General features: G+C 36.9%; 1 protein-coding gene across 3 annotated transcripts in view; it reads right to left on the reverse strand.

Annotated features, from left to right (window-relative positions):
• FNBP1L (formin binding protein 1 like) overlaps positions 1-14,983 on the reverse strand; it is a 65,052-nt gene that overhangs the window by 10,585 nt on the left and 39,484 nt on the right. For 2 of the 3 annotated variants that reach the window (XM_069862756.1, XM_069862754.1), the window contains 8 exons: positions 13,879-13,994; positions 9,967-10,020; positions 8,322-8,469; positions 7,861-7,923; positions 6,216-6,320; positions 5,574-5,702; positions 3,378-3,524; positions 2,344-2,547 (listed from right to left, as the gene is read on the reverse strand). In XM_069862756.1, coding sequence (XP_069718857.1) covers positions 2,344-2,547; positions 3,378-3,524; positions 5,574-5,702; positions 6,216-6,320; positions 7,861-7,923; positions 8,322-8,469; positions 9,967-10,020; positions 13,879-13,994 — 966 coding nt within the window. Of the gene's footprint in view, positions 1-2,343; positions 2,548-3,377; positions 3,525-5,573; positions 5,703-6,215; positions 6,321-7,860; positions 7,924-8,321; positions 8,470-9,966; positions 10,021-13,878; positions 13,995-14,659; positions 14,722-14,983 lie in introns of all 3 variants that reach the window. The other variant, XM_069862755.1, reaches the window with a different exon arrangement.

Here is a 14,983-nt window from a genome sequence, read left to right on the forward strand (position 1 = left end):
AATAAAGAAAGCAATAAATAAGCCAAATGTTCAAAGTGATTTTTAAATGAATATTCTGTCTTATAAAAATAAAATTTCTATCCAACACAGAAAGAGCCTTTAAAGTTCCAGACACACTGACACTACAACGTATTGGTTTTAAAAGGTTTCTGTGACGATTAATCTTCAGTTACAGGCTGGTGCAGAGGATGCAGGAATAATCAAAACAGCTTTAGACTCAACACTTCCGCCAGATCCTAACAAGATCCCAAAGTTGCACGGCTCTTTCCTTAAAACAGGAAGTTCTGATTTTCCCAACTCCAGTTACAGTTGTTCTGGAAGCCTGCACATTCCTGCTCCCTGTTTGTTTCTACATGTCGATGCACCCTGCTGGTTAAGCTAAAACAGAAACATTGGGCATACTTATGGAGAAGGGCTCAAACAAAATGTCTGCTCGGTCTCTGTAGCCAAGCTGGACTGACACGATGGCTGCGTGGCATTCTTAATCAGTGCCATCTTGAGAATTCTGCCACTTTCTTCTTCCCTTTCTTCAAATTGCTTCTCTCATTTTTCATCTCTCACACCTCTGCTGCTTTTCCCCAATTTGATTTTTCTGTACTATTTCCTCTGCTGCACAACTCTTTCCCATTCCAAAAGACTTTGATGTCTTTGACAACATCAAAAACGGGAAAATGCACATCTAGATGTCAAGGCCAGCCATAGTTTCATCTAAGTGAAGGCCCAAAGGCCACCCTGAATATCCCAGCTACAATAAATCAGCATATTTTTATATTAGCTAATTTAAGAATACCTTTTAAAATCTGTAAATAGCATTTGGAATTAAATATGTATCTCCTGATAAGTACTCTGCTGCCAGCTGCTCTTTTGTACAGTACCCTCCCATCCTGCCCCAAAACACGTGAAAAAAGGTCCTTAATGAAGAGATGCATGTGGTATGCATCTCCTGTGACTCCATACAGGGAACACTAAGACTGACTCTCTGAACACTACATACAAATTACACAAACTGAGGAGAATAAAGAGCAGGGTAAGTCCTGTCTGCTTTCTTCATCTATCATCATACCAAGTAATCTCTTACAACTGCAGTAAATGCCAAGGGCCAGACTGAAAACCAGTGCAGATTTTCATAGCTTCCTTCTCCAAATTTCTCAGAAAGATGTCTTGTTGTCAAACTGGACATTACAACTGAATTTCAGAACAGCCTGAATCTTCCCCACCTCTGCAGCCAAATGCAATGAATGTGCTAATGCATCAATGCATTTAAACAATTATCAATCATTAATTAGACTGCATGAAAAGTAAACAATCAGTTTTCATTTTAACACTCAGCTGCAGTTACACAATATACTGAGGGGGGAATAAAGAATCAGCTGTATCCTTTGTATCTGTAAAGGTTTGCTTTCCTGGAACGCTATCAAGTGGAAAATAAATCTTACCACTAACAAGCTCTGAGAATAGTTTCCAACAATAAATGGCAGAAACTGACTTGGAGCATTAAAATAACCACATAGAGATCTGTGGGAATCATTAAAATGACTCACTGATATGCTCCAATACTAAATAAAGACCTAGCATAAAATTTAAATACGTAAATGCTTCATTATTCATTTGTATAGCTAATGCATGAATTGATAATCTTTTTTGTTAATCCATGAAGACACCTTGAACAGAAAATGCTAACTGAAACTCATATAATAATACAAGGCAGGAGCAATACCTCTGCTTTCATTTTTTCTGGAGCACAGGAATATTTTTATCTCTTTCACACTAATATTTCTTCTGGGGCATTTACCTGTATGGAGCTTCAACAGTATGTGTTATCCATGCAATATGATACATTTTAGCGTTCTCAGCACACCTAAGAAGTTTTCAAAACTAGCAACAGGTATAATTAATGTCTATGTAACACTTCTATATAGAAACATCCATAAATTGTGACAGAAGGAGGTTGCTCTCTGTGGTATAAAACACTGATCTGAAGCCTGCCCAACTCCACAGCGTGCTCCATTTTGACATTCACAATTATCACCTTTTCTATGTAATTGCAGAGGGTCTTTACAGGAACTTAGAAATGTTACAAAAATGGGAAGCTACTTTTATCAAATAACAATTAAAACAATTCCCAGACACAAGAAGGAAAATCAGAAAGCTTCCCCCAGTGAGAACTTGATTTTTAGTATGATAAATATCCAGCTCCACTCCAACCTTCAGATCTCCTTACAGATACTTTACAAGACAGTGGGAGACAAGAGGAAGGGTATTTTAAAATATATAAATTGCTGCTTCCATGCACTCTAGATATTCACATTCTAATTTTCTTAAGAGTAATTTCTTAATTATTACCTTTGGCTTCTTTCCGAACAGCCACAGCTTTCCTTTAGCCTTGCCCACGGTAGTTTTTGAATCAATTCTCATGCCTTCCTGCTTTGGTGTACTGATGGTTCCATCAGAGATAGTTCTGTAAATATTCTGACTGTAATCTTCAAATGGAAAATCTCCAGGAGGTTCAAAACCGGATTTGAAGCAGTCTATCACTAGTTGAGAGTCCTAAACATAGGCCATTAAAGAGTTTAGAAAAGTAAAACACGCAAACGCATCAAGAACTAACCAGGGACAGAAAAACAACGGAGACATAGATTTTCCCTTTATTGCAGAGATGCACAGATGAGAAGATGAGAGAGAGCTCAAAATGCATTGTTTGGGATAGATTGAGTTAAGATAACATATGTTCTTTTTTCTCAGCAGCATTACCATGAGTACAAATCAAAGCATACCTTGCTGTTCAGAAAACAGCAAATACTCACCAAGGGTTACCACAAATTTAGAACAGGACATGCTTCAGGGCCAAATGACTACTCCACCTGCTAGTCCATTGACATTAGCAGCGATATGCAAATAACACTAAGCAGCTAGATGCAGTAAGATATAATAGAGAAAAGCCATATCAGAAGAAATGAGAAAGAAGTGCCAATAGCTGCAATCGAACAGGACACAGAGTGACACTTCGTTCATTGAACACCCTTGATGTGAGTTAATGCTACATACTGGAGGAACTATCAACTGTATTGGTATTGTAAGGTACCAAATAATAACCAAAACAACGTGTCCACAATCACGTACAGTGGGAAAGTGTCAAAGATCTTCAGATCACAAGCAAGCAATACACACAGGAAGAGAAGAAACACTGAAAGTGTTTCTAAATAGTCACCAGAAGTGACCATTTAGGCTGAAACTGAAGTCACAACACTTTTCAAGCAGACAAATCCTTGACAACAGAAAGATAAACATTTAGGCTAAGTCCATCCTTCCCCTCCTTGCAGCTTCCATATCAGTTAAATTGCTCATGCACACATAAGACGTCACTGAATTGTACTTACTCTATGTTCATCAACAGATTTTGCCGCAAGGATCATCCCTTCTAAGCATTTAGAGATAATCGGAATAACCTTGCGCTCAGAGTCAGCAAAGCCTTTGTAACATTCACTAAGTTTGATAGTCCTTCTTTCATCCATTTCTTGAAGTTGCTGCAAACACAAACAAAGATAAAATAAAAGTTTTATTTTCAGATTTTTTCCCCTGTCCTGATGTATGTAGTGACTGCAGTCACCACGGTGTAGTACAGAACTTCTGTGCTTTCCCAATATTCTTATTCATTGAACACAGAACTTAATTTAAGCTAAAAAATCAGGTCCTTTCAGACACAGATGCCCAGAACAGTAATTATGAAGTGCTGGTACTCAGATTTTCATAAGTGATGTAAACGACTGGACTTTCTTTCCTTATTATTTTTTAAAGCACATATACAGCATCTACAGCCACTTATTTAGTTGAAAATATTTGCAAAAATGAAAACTACAATAAAGAAGTTCTACTAATTTCTACATCTCCTCACTCATTCCTCCTAGGTCCAAATAATTTCTCTCTAGTAATAAGTATCTCTATCTTACTTTTATTTTTACACTTTCCAATAAACAGCAACAATAAAAAATAGGAAAAACTAGAAATACTAAAATTATGTGGCGTTTTGACATGGTCTCTAAGTTGAAATACAAACCATTTCCTTTAGAAGTGTGCAAGAAAATAAAGAAAAGAACACCATTACATAAGATTTGCAGTAAAAGTCTACTGGAACAAAACAAAAAGAACAAATTAAAGAGAAATACTATTAAGATAATAGCCTTGGACCTTTCACCTAATTGAAGGCAGAAAAAAGAAAATCAAAGAAAGACAAAAAACAATAGTACATACATCAATAGGTTATAAAAAATGAGTTAAGAAGTCGGATCTTCCCTGTATCTACTCTAACAAAGTCTCAAACAGCAGCCAATTTCATCTCTTAGGCAAAGCAATGACTTAGTCAAGCTAAATCCCTCTCCCCAGGTTCTCCCACAGAATGTCACCAAACACTTGCAAGGAGATAATAAAAATGTCATCCTGAGAGAAAGTCGGACTAGGCCTTTCTGCTCTTAGTACAGATTGCATAAACCATAAGCAATATCTTACAAGGATAACGGATTTTAACCCTAGAGAAATAAGGCAATAAATCAAAACTCTAGTCCAAGCTACATGCACAGACAACAGGACTGTTTCTCCTGGAGCTGACAGTGATCCCTCCTTCAGCAAGCTACAGCAGATCTATTGTAGTGCTGCCTAACAGGGAAAATGTTAGAAAATTCTTTAATAAGCCAGAGCAATTTTCTCCTAGACCTTCAAATAAGTATTTTTAAAAAAAACATCAGCTCCCTGGTCCTTCTGGAAACTATCAAGGGTTCTCGAGCTGGTTTCTTTCAAACAAAGTCAGCATTTTTACTGTTCCCTTCCTCTCTCCCTGCCTCAGAACCAGTTTCTACAGTCACAGTGTTCTCACAAGCAGCTGAACATACACGCCAACACACATCTGAACTCTTCCTCACCTGATGCCCCTCAACCACTTCACTTGAAAGAGTTTGGCAATGACTCATTGTTTTTTAAAGAACCTTTAAAAAAAATAAATCTTTATAGATACATGGAGCACATTGAGAAAAACCCTTTTCAGATGCTAAATATTGACTGAATTTGGCCTTTACCTTTTCTTACTGTCTTAGAGAGCTCTGTGAGTTGCTGGCAATATTGATGAAGCAATGCCTTCTGTCTCAAATCTACCAATTTTATACCCAGACATGAGACAGATTAAACCCCAGAGCCACCATTAGCTTTCTTCCTCTCTGCTGGAGTCAAAGCGTTCACACTCACAAACATCAAGAGAACTAGTAATAAAACTTACTAGAATGATTGTTTTAAATGTTTGCTCTCACTCAGATGTCTCAAATGTTTATTTTGCCATAGCTCTTCAGCAATATTTAAACCAAGAGTCTATAAAACACAAAATCTTCATAGAAAATGCAACAGAATATTTTCATTAGAAGTCTAAGTGTAATTACTGTAGTCTCATGATAAAATGCAGGTTTTACAAACACTATGCTAATTTCTTGATAAAATTATGCAATAAAATCCCCCAAATAAGGTTTTAAATCTTAAAATCTACTTGTCCCTTAAAAGAAGATCAGACATTCGTTCTTTGTTAATTATTTTACCTTATAAATCTGAGGAATGACAATGTAGTAGTGTTTGTGCTGTTCCCCGTTAAAGTTCTGTAGCTGTGCAGCGTATTCATTTTTGTTTTCATCAGCCATGTGTGTGCGCAGGTTTAACTGTTGCTTAGCCTAGTAGGAAAGTGTCATCATTTCAAACATGTCTGGTGCTTTTCAATGACATACAGCATTATTTTAAGTGATTTTACCAAATATGCAAAAACACTAATCACAACTCATCAAAACTGACATCCTTATAAGCGAAATAAAAAAGAATGTGAGACTTTTATATACTGACAGACTACAGACCTCATTTGTTATGTATAGAGTGAGTAATGATCATTTTATCTCCATTACCCAATGCACATTCGAAAAAACATAGGAGTGACTGAACATCTACACCACAAGATACCAAACATCAGTAAGCCTGCCTGTTTAAGGAAGATAGCCATCCTCTCAAGACTAATGAAGCACACTCCCTCTACATGCTGTCTTACACTTCACTTTTGCGCATAATAAGCAAGCACATTTTATACGTAATTTTATACACTCAGAGAACATTGTTCGAGTTCTGACAATAAACATGCAAATAACATGCTTTTAATAATAAAGAGAGAGTAAAGAAAGAAATGGCACTACTTTTACCTTCTCAACATCAGCCTTTGTCGCATTAGTGTCATTGTCCAGCCTTTCGTAGCTTTGCTGTGCCTTCTCTGCCTCTCTGCATTCTCTCTCAAATTTCTTTTTGCTCTAAAAAAGACGCAAACTTACAGCTTCAACAGTCACTATCCCCTTTTGGGTTCCATGTAAGTATCTGAAATTCACTAAAGACCTTTAAGTAAACACCTTTGTTCTCACAGCAACCAAGTCTCAAAGCTTTTCAACTTTTCTATCTAAAACTTATTTCCTTGAAGTACCAGTAAGGAAACAACTGTGACTATGCTATACAACACCAGATAATCAAAATACAAAATAACCTATTACAAAGTTCTGCAGTAGGCTATAAACAGGCAAATCCACCTTCTAGCCTAACTTCCATAATCTAAACAAAAGTCAGGGGGTAGAAAACTTAAATGTGTACTTGTATGAGTAAAATTTTCAAGTATCCTTCTTCAGTGATCAATTTTAATGTAATTAATTACATGAAACCAGCTTGAAGGGAGTCTGAAGGATTTATCTATCTTAGCACACCCACCCATTATCATAAATATGTCAACTGGCACAGCGGTAAGCAGCACAGGTGACAATACTCAATGTACTTGATGCTGGATATATCTGGTTGAATATATCCAGCCAACTGCTGTAGGAAAAACCTTTGCAGCTCAGGAAACTAATCTCTCTAGAGACAAATTGCCAACATAGATTGTCTTAGCACTGCTCTCCTGCTCCAGCGCAGTCAGGCAGCTGACATTAACACGTCCCATAAAGGCTGCATTGATTTAAAACACTGAGCTTGTACTGCAGTAAATGCAGTGCACACAACATGACTGATGGAGATGAACTCTGGGAATTACGTTGGTGAAGGGTGATAGCACCTAAAACTACCACATCTGCTTCTACTCTGGTCCTCTGATCAAGAATTGAGCTCTTTGACACGACACTGGAGTAAGATACTGCTTGTCTGGGTTCACAGCAACCTAGCAGATATTCACCTCTCCCGTTCTGCTTCACAATCATCTGGATCAAAGACATAATACATCCTTAAGACACAAAGCCAGCACACTACCAGACTGCATCTTGAACATACTTCATTGAACATATTTTCTCACCTTTAAAAGCTAGTCTCTCAAGAAAAAGGAGCTTTTAATCTGTTATAAAGAAATTAATTTCCTGCATTTCTCTGTTAAAGAGTTAATTCCACCTCCTGAAAGTATAACAGCCTACAGTGACATTCTGGAATTGACCCCATGGAACAAGCCTTCAAACTCAAGTCAAATACAGTGGACTTAAGATTTTTACCTTCATTTTTTACCTTTAAATACTCATTATTAATTACCCTCTAAACAAGAAGTACCCCAAGTACCAAAGAAGCCTGTACCCACATTAAAAAACAGACCCCTTCACGCCGGATAAAAGCCAAGGCTCCACTCAAATATATACACACAGAAGCTGTTTACAAGAAATTCTGTTTTTAAATGGGGAACTAGAACTATGTTGTAGATGTCATTAAGTGTGATTTGGACAGTCAGCAATATAACTAAACAGTAAAGCCTAAGCAAGATACATGACCACAGTTGCATTTACACATCGTTATATTATCAATAGGAAAACACACAAAACACAGACTCACATTGTCCATCTGTTTCCAGCACATGTCCAGATACTGCTGAGCCTTTCGTCCTTCTTGAAGATGCTAAAAACATCACACAATTTAACATACACTTCTTTTTAATAGTATTACCATTTGTCAGTCATTGCTGTAGTTGACCCACTCCAGTGTGCAGTATCTCCCACATTACCTACACTCTCTGGAAGACCTCACTAGTCATACAAGAACAGTACCACAGATGAAAATCACAATGACAAGAAAGTTACTAATAAGCACCACCTCCCAGGATCCTAATTTTTAGGTTTAATATCTGTAGTAAACCAGTACATAACAATACAGAATAACTTCAAATACATAATTTTATAAGTGTATTGCAAAACCTACTTATTTCCAAATTCATCAAACTGGGTCAACAAATACATCAATTCATTACAAGATATCAATTTTGATACCCTATTGTAAAACCAAAACATAGAAATTACCATTTTTCTCTCAGTTTTTAGATCATGAGAATATCTCATCAATTCTCCGTACACTCTGTGTCCCATTTCTTCTGCAACTACTTCTCGTTGTCCTGCATAGTCATTCAGCTCATTAAGGATGTTAAAAAAGGCAATACACGAAGTAAACCTGACAGAAAGCACATACACACAAACATACACAAAACATGAGACAGGTTTTTAAAACAGACTTCTTTTAGTAATGCCTGTACTCCTGATTAAATAATTAAAAACAAAATCATATATATTTTACAATAAACCTTATCTTAACGCTAATTGAACTGCAGCAGAAATTTAAGTGGGGAAAGCCTACGTCAAGCCTACCAGGTACTCTATGTTGCAATGTCTCTTCAAATACATTTTATAAGAATAAGATTTTTTGTGGATGGAAAAGAAAGAAGAAGAATACTACCTGGAGAGCCCTGTAGTATAGTGGTATCTCCTAAGCTGCCCACTGAGAGGCCTGAGCCTGTGAATGAATACATACGTCCCTAGGCTCGGAGGCTGAACTTGCTGTAGAGATGATGTGCTTGGTGTTCTTGAGGGTGGAACATGCCAATCATAGCACTCCTACACATCCCGATGAATGATCTACAGAGCAGGATGCTATCAGCTCTGGAGACAGCTGCCTGTTTGCCTGCCCACCTCCTGGCTGGAAGTAAGGTGCCACTATTGGCTGGCACTAAAACGGGGGGAAGAGGAGGAGCAAAGGGGAAAAAGTGTGTGTGGAAGGGAAGAAAGGAAAAAAAAAAAACACAAACATGCACCACGTTAAGATATATACATCTTTTTCTCCTTTAACTGTGGAATACTGCCATCTCCACAAGCCTAGCTCTGGAGAATTCCAATACCACCCTAGCACTAGAAATCCCACTCCCTATGGTCCAGGACCTTCACATAGCCAAAAGAGCTAGAGGAGATCCTAGTGTGAGTTCTCAGGCATTGCGCACGTGCTCTGGCTGCAGCCTGAAACCTGCCCACTTTCCTTCCTTCATCAGAAGTTATCCCAAAAGAAAAAACATTAAAAAATGGCCACAGGCACGGATAACAAAACAAGCACCTCTCTGATAAAGAGCCATAAAGTTGTTCAGCAAAATGGCTTCTCCACAGTTAGACATTTACTTATTTTGTCTTCAGACTGAAAGCAAGTTTGAGACCTCTTCCTGCCAAAACCAAGACCATTTTGTATATACCCAGGTCTCAGTACACAAATGTGTACTTGTAGTGCCAAACAAATGCATGGAAAAACTCTACTAAACTAAGCAAAAAAAACCCAAAAAACCCACAGCCCAACGACACATAACAGCTTTTCTATTAAAAAAAAAATTTATTTGTTCTTCTATAAAAAACAGCCCTAGACTGTACAGAGCACACTGAACTTCTGCTTTCAGACTTTCAGCTGGCTAAAGATTAATTGGAAATGGAGTGAGAACAACCTGCTGTGTTTGCTACTTTAAAATACTAACAAGTAAACTCAGGTTTCATGCTTAAGAATGACAGAATAGTTTTGTTGTCTCAGCCAATTAAACACTTTATCTTAAAAAAAATTTAAAAGTAATCAATAAAAGGGAAGAGTAAACCACAGTCCTAATTTCTAATACACAGAACGTGAAATGCACATTTTTACCTCGGCTCCTCATCTTTGGGTGAACGCTTAGGACAGTACTTCTTAACCAGATTTCTATTAAGGAGGAACAAGAGAAAAAAAAAAAAAGAAGCTATTTTAGAGTGTCTTTTGAGAAGAGATGACATACATATAGAAAACTGCACAAACGAATAATTTCTTTTTACTGACTTCAAGGAACGAAGCTATTCCCTCTGTATTATAAGGGTCCTTAAGATAAAAATCTATGGCATTTTCAAAGTTTTAAGCCACTTTATACATACAATATATTGCATACACAAACCATATATTTGTAAGTATTTTAAAACCTCTACGGCATAGTGACTAGACGTAAGATAATAAGTTCTTTACTTAACATCCTTTTCCATGAAACAGAAAAATCGAAGTTATAACTCTGCTACAGTTCTTTTCTTTCCCCTGTGAGAGTTTGTAATTTTACAGCAAATAAAGAATCTTTTTCTGTACTAAACAAAACCAGTCAAGACACAGGATTGTGTCTTACCCTCAGCGTTTGTACTTTCTGAGGTCAAAGAAGTGAAATATCTTGGTGGCTGTGCATTTTTAAAAGCAGCAAATGCATTTAAAAAGAGATCTACAACTCAAATTAAATAGACAAGTATTTAAATACCAATGCCCACTCTCACAAAAATTCTTGTATTTTCCAAACATTAGAACCACTTCACTGAAATCTTGCTAGCAATGTTTATAAACTATGGAACAGATTGCCTGTTATGATATCACTCATATAAAGTATCAGAGTAATATTTTTAAGGGTGAATTAGCATCTCAGCAGAAAATAATGCAGATAAATTATTGGCTTTACAAGCCACAAATAGGAGCAACACAATGCTGGCAATTTTTTCCCCTGTACATCTCTAAATAACCATACTTTCCATTTAAGAACAATAGGAAAAAAAAAGCCAACAATAAAACAAGAGCACACAACTGAAAAAAATTTGTTCAAGAGATAGAATGTTTGCCTGAAGCTCGTCAGGGAAGGCTTCTCCAAGTGTGTCCTTGAGGTTGACCTGGGCCATGCAAAGAATGCTGCTGCGTTTCAACTGGTATGAAATACACTTTGTTCCAACTTCTGTGTTGTGTAAAGGGATGGCATTTTATAATGAAACTATTTTACACATCCACCCAAAGAAGAAACCTAGTATGAAACAATGCAAACCTAGCAGAGCTACTTTCACAGCTGTCTTTTAACTGGCCTCCTTATATAATTCTTCCATCTCTCTGCCTGGTCATCATTGAGATATTGGCTTTTGACTTCTTAGACTAAACGTTAACGTAGCCCAAACCAGGTTCCCCAAAAGCAGTATACTGGACTACATAAAGCAACCTACACCCCCAATGCTACAGAAAAAGGAGAGGAGATGTAAGTCAAGATTCTAGGAAACAAAATATTGCATGCACGTTTTGTATCTCACTCCAGTGTCCACGTGTAACTTTGGTTGCTACAACCTTCAAATTACCGCATCATTAAACCAAGGGTGCTAATCTTGCTTTCACCTAAAATAACCTTGCACCATTTCTCAAATTCATTCATTTGGAAGTCATGTTATTTCTACGGCACAAGGGTACAAGCAGTGAGACTCTTCAGCCATGCAGTATATCCCACAAGAGCAGCAGGGAGTTGGTGTGGGACCCTTTGTCTCTTCCCACATCCTTAGAGACTACAGCCAGAAAGAGCAACCATAGTAAGACAGTCCAGTCCTTTTTACATTGACGTATACTAAGAAACAGAATAAACACTGACTTTTAGAAAAGTATCTACAAATTTTATAAGAACTTTCTCACTTCAGTCAGAACAAGAATCCCTTTTCACTGTCACCAGACTCCACTGCCTGTTGTAACGTTCTCCTTGGTAGGGATTAAACACAGACATTTTGACTGGAAAATGAATAAACCAAAGTAAAAGAAAAGAAAGAATAATCATCTTTGCTCACGAACTTTCCCATGTGTCATCTTCCCTTACATTTCTGCTTTGCTCCTCAGTGCTTAATAAGGAACCTTCTAAAATTCCCCTTATTGTTATTCTGAAGGTTAAATGCATAACAGACACACAATGCTGTCGCTAAGCAACCACACAGGCCTTTCCAAGGGAAAATTTTCAGAGGTGTTAAAAATGGGAAAAGAAATCACTCACTAGCACACATACAGTTTAAAGTGGCAGGAGAAAAGGGTCACAAATACAGGTTATTTACTAGCATTCTGATTTTCTGCTGGTTTCATGGTTTTATGCAGCTGTTAACTATTTGTAGGCAGACAAAAACCTTATTTAATCCATTCTCTTAATAACAGTCAATTTCATTTGTCAATCTTGTCTGCCTTAGGGTCACAGGAACATACAGGTTTGAGACACTGTGTAATCAGGATTTAAGGTTCAATAACAGCATGAGGTACAACAACGGAAGCCAATAAATACGAAACAGCTCACAAATGCAGCATATAAAGTTCAAAGAAAAAGCCAGTGTTGATGTGAATGATGAAGCAAAAATGGCTTTTCCAAGAAGTGAACACCAACACTTGGAAAAAACAGAGAAATCAGATTTAAATCTTTGAAGAAACACAGGTTGACTAGCAGCTGGTATGAGTGTATATATGAGGAGTGAAGCGTATTTTCAAAAAGGAGCCAGCTGACACTTTAAGGGGACATAATATTATTTAACATTTTTATCCAATGTGTGTCTAATACTCAGGATCCAAATTTATTTTTAAATTTTAAACACCCATTTTAAATGTTTCCAAGATTCTGCATATAAAAAATGTGGTTATTATGTCTCAATTTGACTAGCCTTATGCATATATTAATATTGTATTTAGGAAAAAAACCACATACACAATAGTATGCAAAAGGAATGTGAAAAATACATTTGCTCAGATCCACTAGATTATCTCCAGAGATCACAATGTAGAATTTTAAAGGGATACATTCAAGTAGTTCAAGAACAATCATCACTATTTTCTTTAAACTGAAAAGAAAGAAGCGGGCCAAATTCAGCAGTTACAACTCGTATTACTACCTAGCATCCCATGAAGCAGAACTCTTCTGTCTCCTCAAGTGTCAGAATGCTTCAGACAGAACAGAAAGGGAGTGAACCTCCAGAGTTTTGTGTGTGATGATGCAGATGTTCACCTGAGTGTCTTATTTTAAATCTTATTCTTCACAGTGTGCACCTCTTTGTAAAATTCAATCCTATTTTATTTTGAAGAATGTGCTTCTCTAACATTTCATTGCTGCTACTCTTCTTGTACAATTCTTGCATGACCCCTGAGGGGAAATTCCTATTGGACCTAAAAGGTGTTTCATTTGGCACCAACAGAAGTAAAGTGGAGAGGTGGGACAAAGGGTGGATGGGTTACAATCTCACCCAAAGGGACAAGACCAGACGCAGAAAGGGTATATTTAAGGACAGGAAAATCTGTTCCTTTCTTCAGTTCTACTCAATGATTCCAAAAAGATGTCTTAACACAATGTAGTCCAGCTCTGGCTAATTCGACATGAGAAATTAACTAGCAGCAGAGGCTTGAAGCTGGTGGAACACACATACGAAAATGTAGACACGGATAATGCACTTCGCAACAAACACATCAGTGGAAAAATATTACTATGGTTTTATTCTGAATCTTAAAATTTATGTCTTAAATCTTTATAGTTCAAAGATTTGAAGGTTGGGGAGAGAGGGAGGGAAGAAGGCAAAACCAAACAAGCAAGTAAGCACACACCCAAAGATAGTTTTCTCTTGTGGATTGGTCAAGAAAAACTTCTGTCATGAAAAGAACTAGTGACCTAATTCACTGTGTGAACGAAAAATGGTCATTGATCATAACATTACATACCTGCCCATCATCTGACACAGTGATTTTAAAGTAACTGTTAAGATTCTTCTGAAAAGAAAAAATCCTTACCTCAGTTGTTTTGCATAGTTTTGCTCGATTTCTATCCTTTCTTTTACAAATTTTGCATATTTCTCCAAGAAGTCAATGCCCCACTGTGTATGCTTATCCAAGTTATCAAACTGATCCTTTAAAAACAGAAGGAAACAAAAAGACACAGAATTAGTTGAGAATCACAGCAGTACCAGAAACGACATATAATTTATTTAGTTGTGCTGCAAGGGAATACTTGCTACTTGGACAGAAGTTACTCGTCACAACAGGAAGCTGCAGGCACAGATCTACCTCCTCCTGTAAAAACAGCTCTAAGTACTTGCATTTTAAGCTGTACGTAATCACTTTGACAATGCAAATGTCCTGTCCCCATTCCATTCATTAATTAAATCCTTTAATTCAATGGTGGATCTTTTCCAACGTAACAAAGAAATAACCAAAGATCAGTCTTAAGTAAAGAAGAGCCTTTTCAACATGTTTGGCAGTTTTAAAACACAAGCTGTAATTAAAACAAAGACACAAAAACCTACTTCCACTCTCACAATCACTCACTGAAAGAAAAATAATATAAATTATAGTTGCATGACTACGTTGGGTGTAGTCTGCATATAACAAACATTTATTAAAGCAATCTATGGTCCAAAATCAGTGCCAGTAAGAGATTCTGAAGAAAGCAAACCTGTCCTTGCCATTAAAGAAGTTATAGCAAAGCAACGGCACGAAACAAAGAGGAGAAACAGACAAAAAATAAATCATGCTTCCACAAAAAGTTAAGAGAATTTTTAATACATAAAATCACCTTCCAAATCAATCTTTCCCTGTGTTCTGTACCAATCAACAGGTGGAGGATACTCAAATCTGCTGCAGTGGAAAAATGGAGGATTTTCAGCTTAAGACAGCATTTACCATAAATTTTTCTTAACAGTAACTTAGTATTCCAAAAAAACAAGCAACTACAACATCGAAGTCTGTGTCCTTTATATGCTGAACCCAAATACACTTCACATCAAATTTAAAAAATAAAAAGAGAAAGAGAAAAAAAAGCTAAAGTAAGCATTCAAAAGCAAAGTTATTTAACTTACACAAAAAGGTGTGAGGAGCATTTATAAGAAGTTGTGTCCTG

This window comes from Phaenicophaeus curvirostris, chromosome 8, assembly GCF_032191515.1.
Source record: "Phaenicophaeus curvirostris isolate KB17595 chromosome 8, BPBGC_Pcur_1.0, whole genome shotgun sequence".
Classification (NCBI taxonomy): domain Eukaryota; kingdom Metazoa; phylum Chordata; class Aves; order Cuculiformes; family Cuculidae; genus Phaenicophaeus; species Phaenicophaeus curvirostris.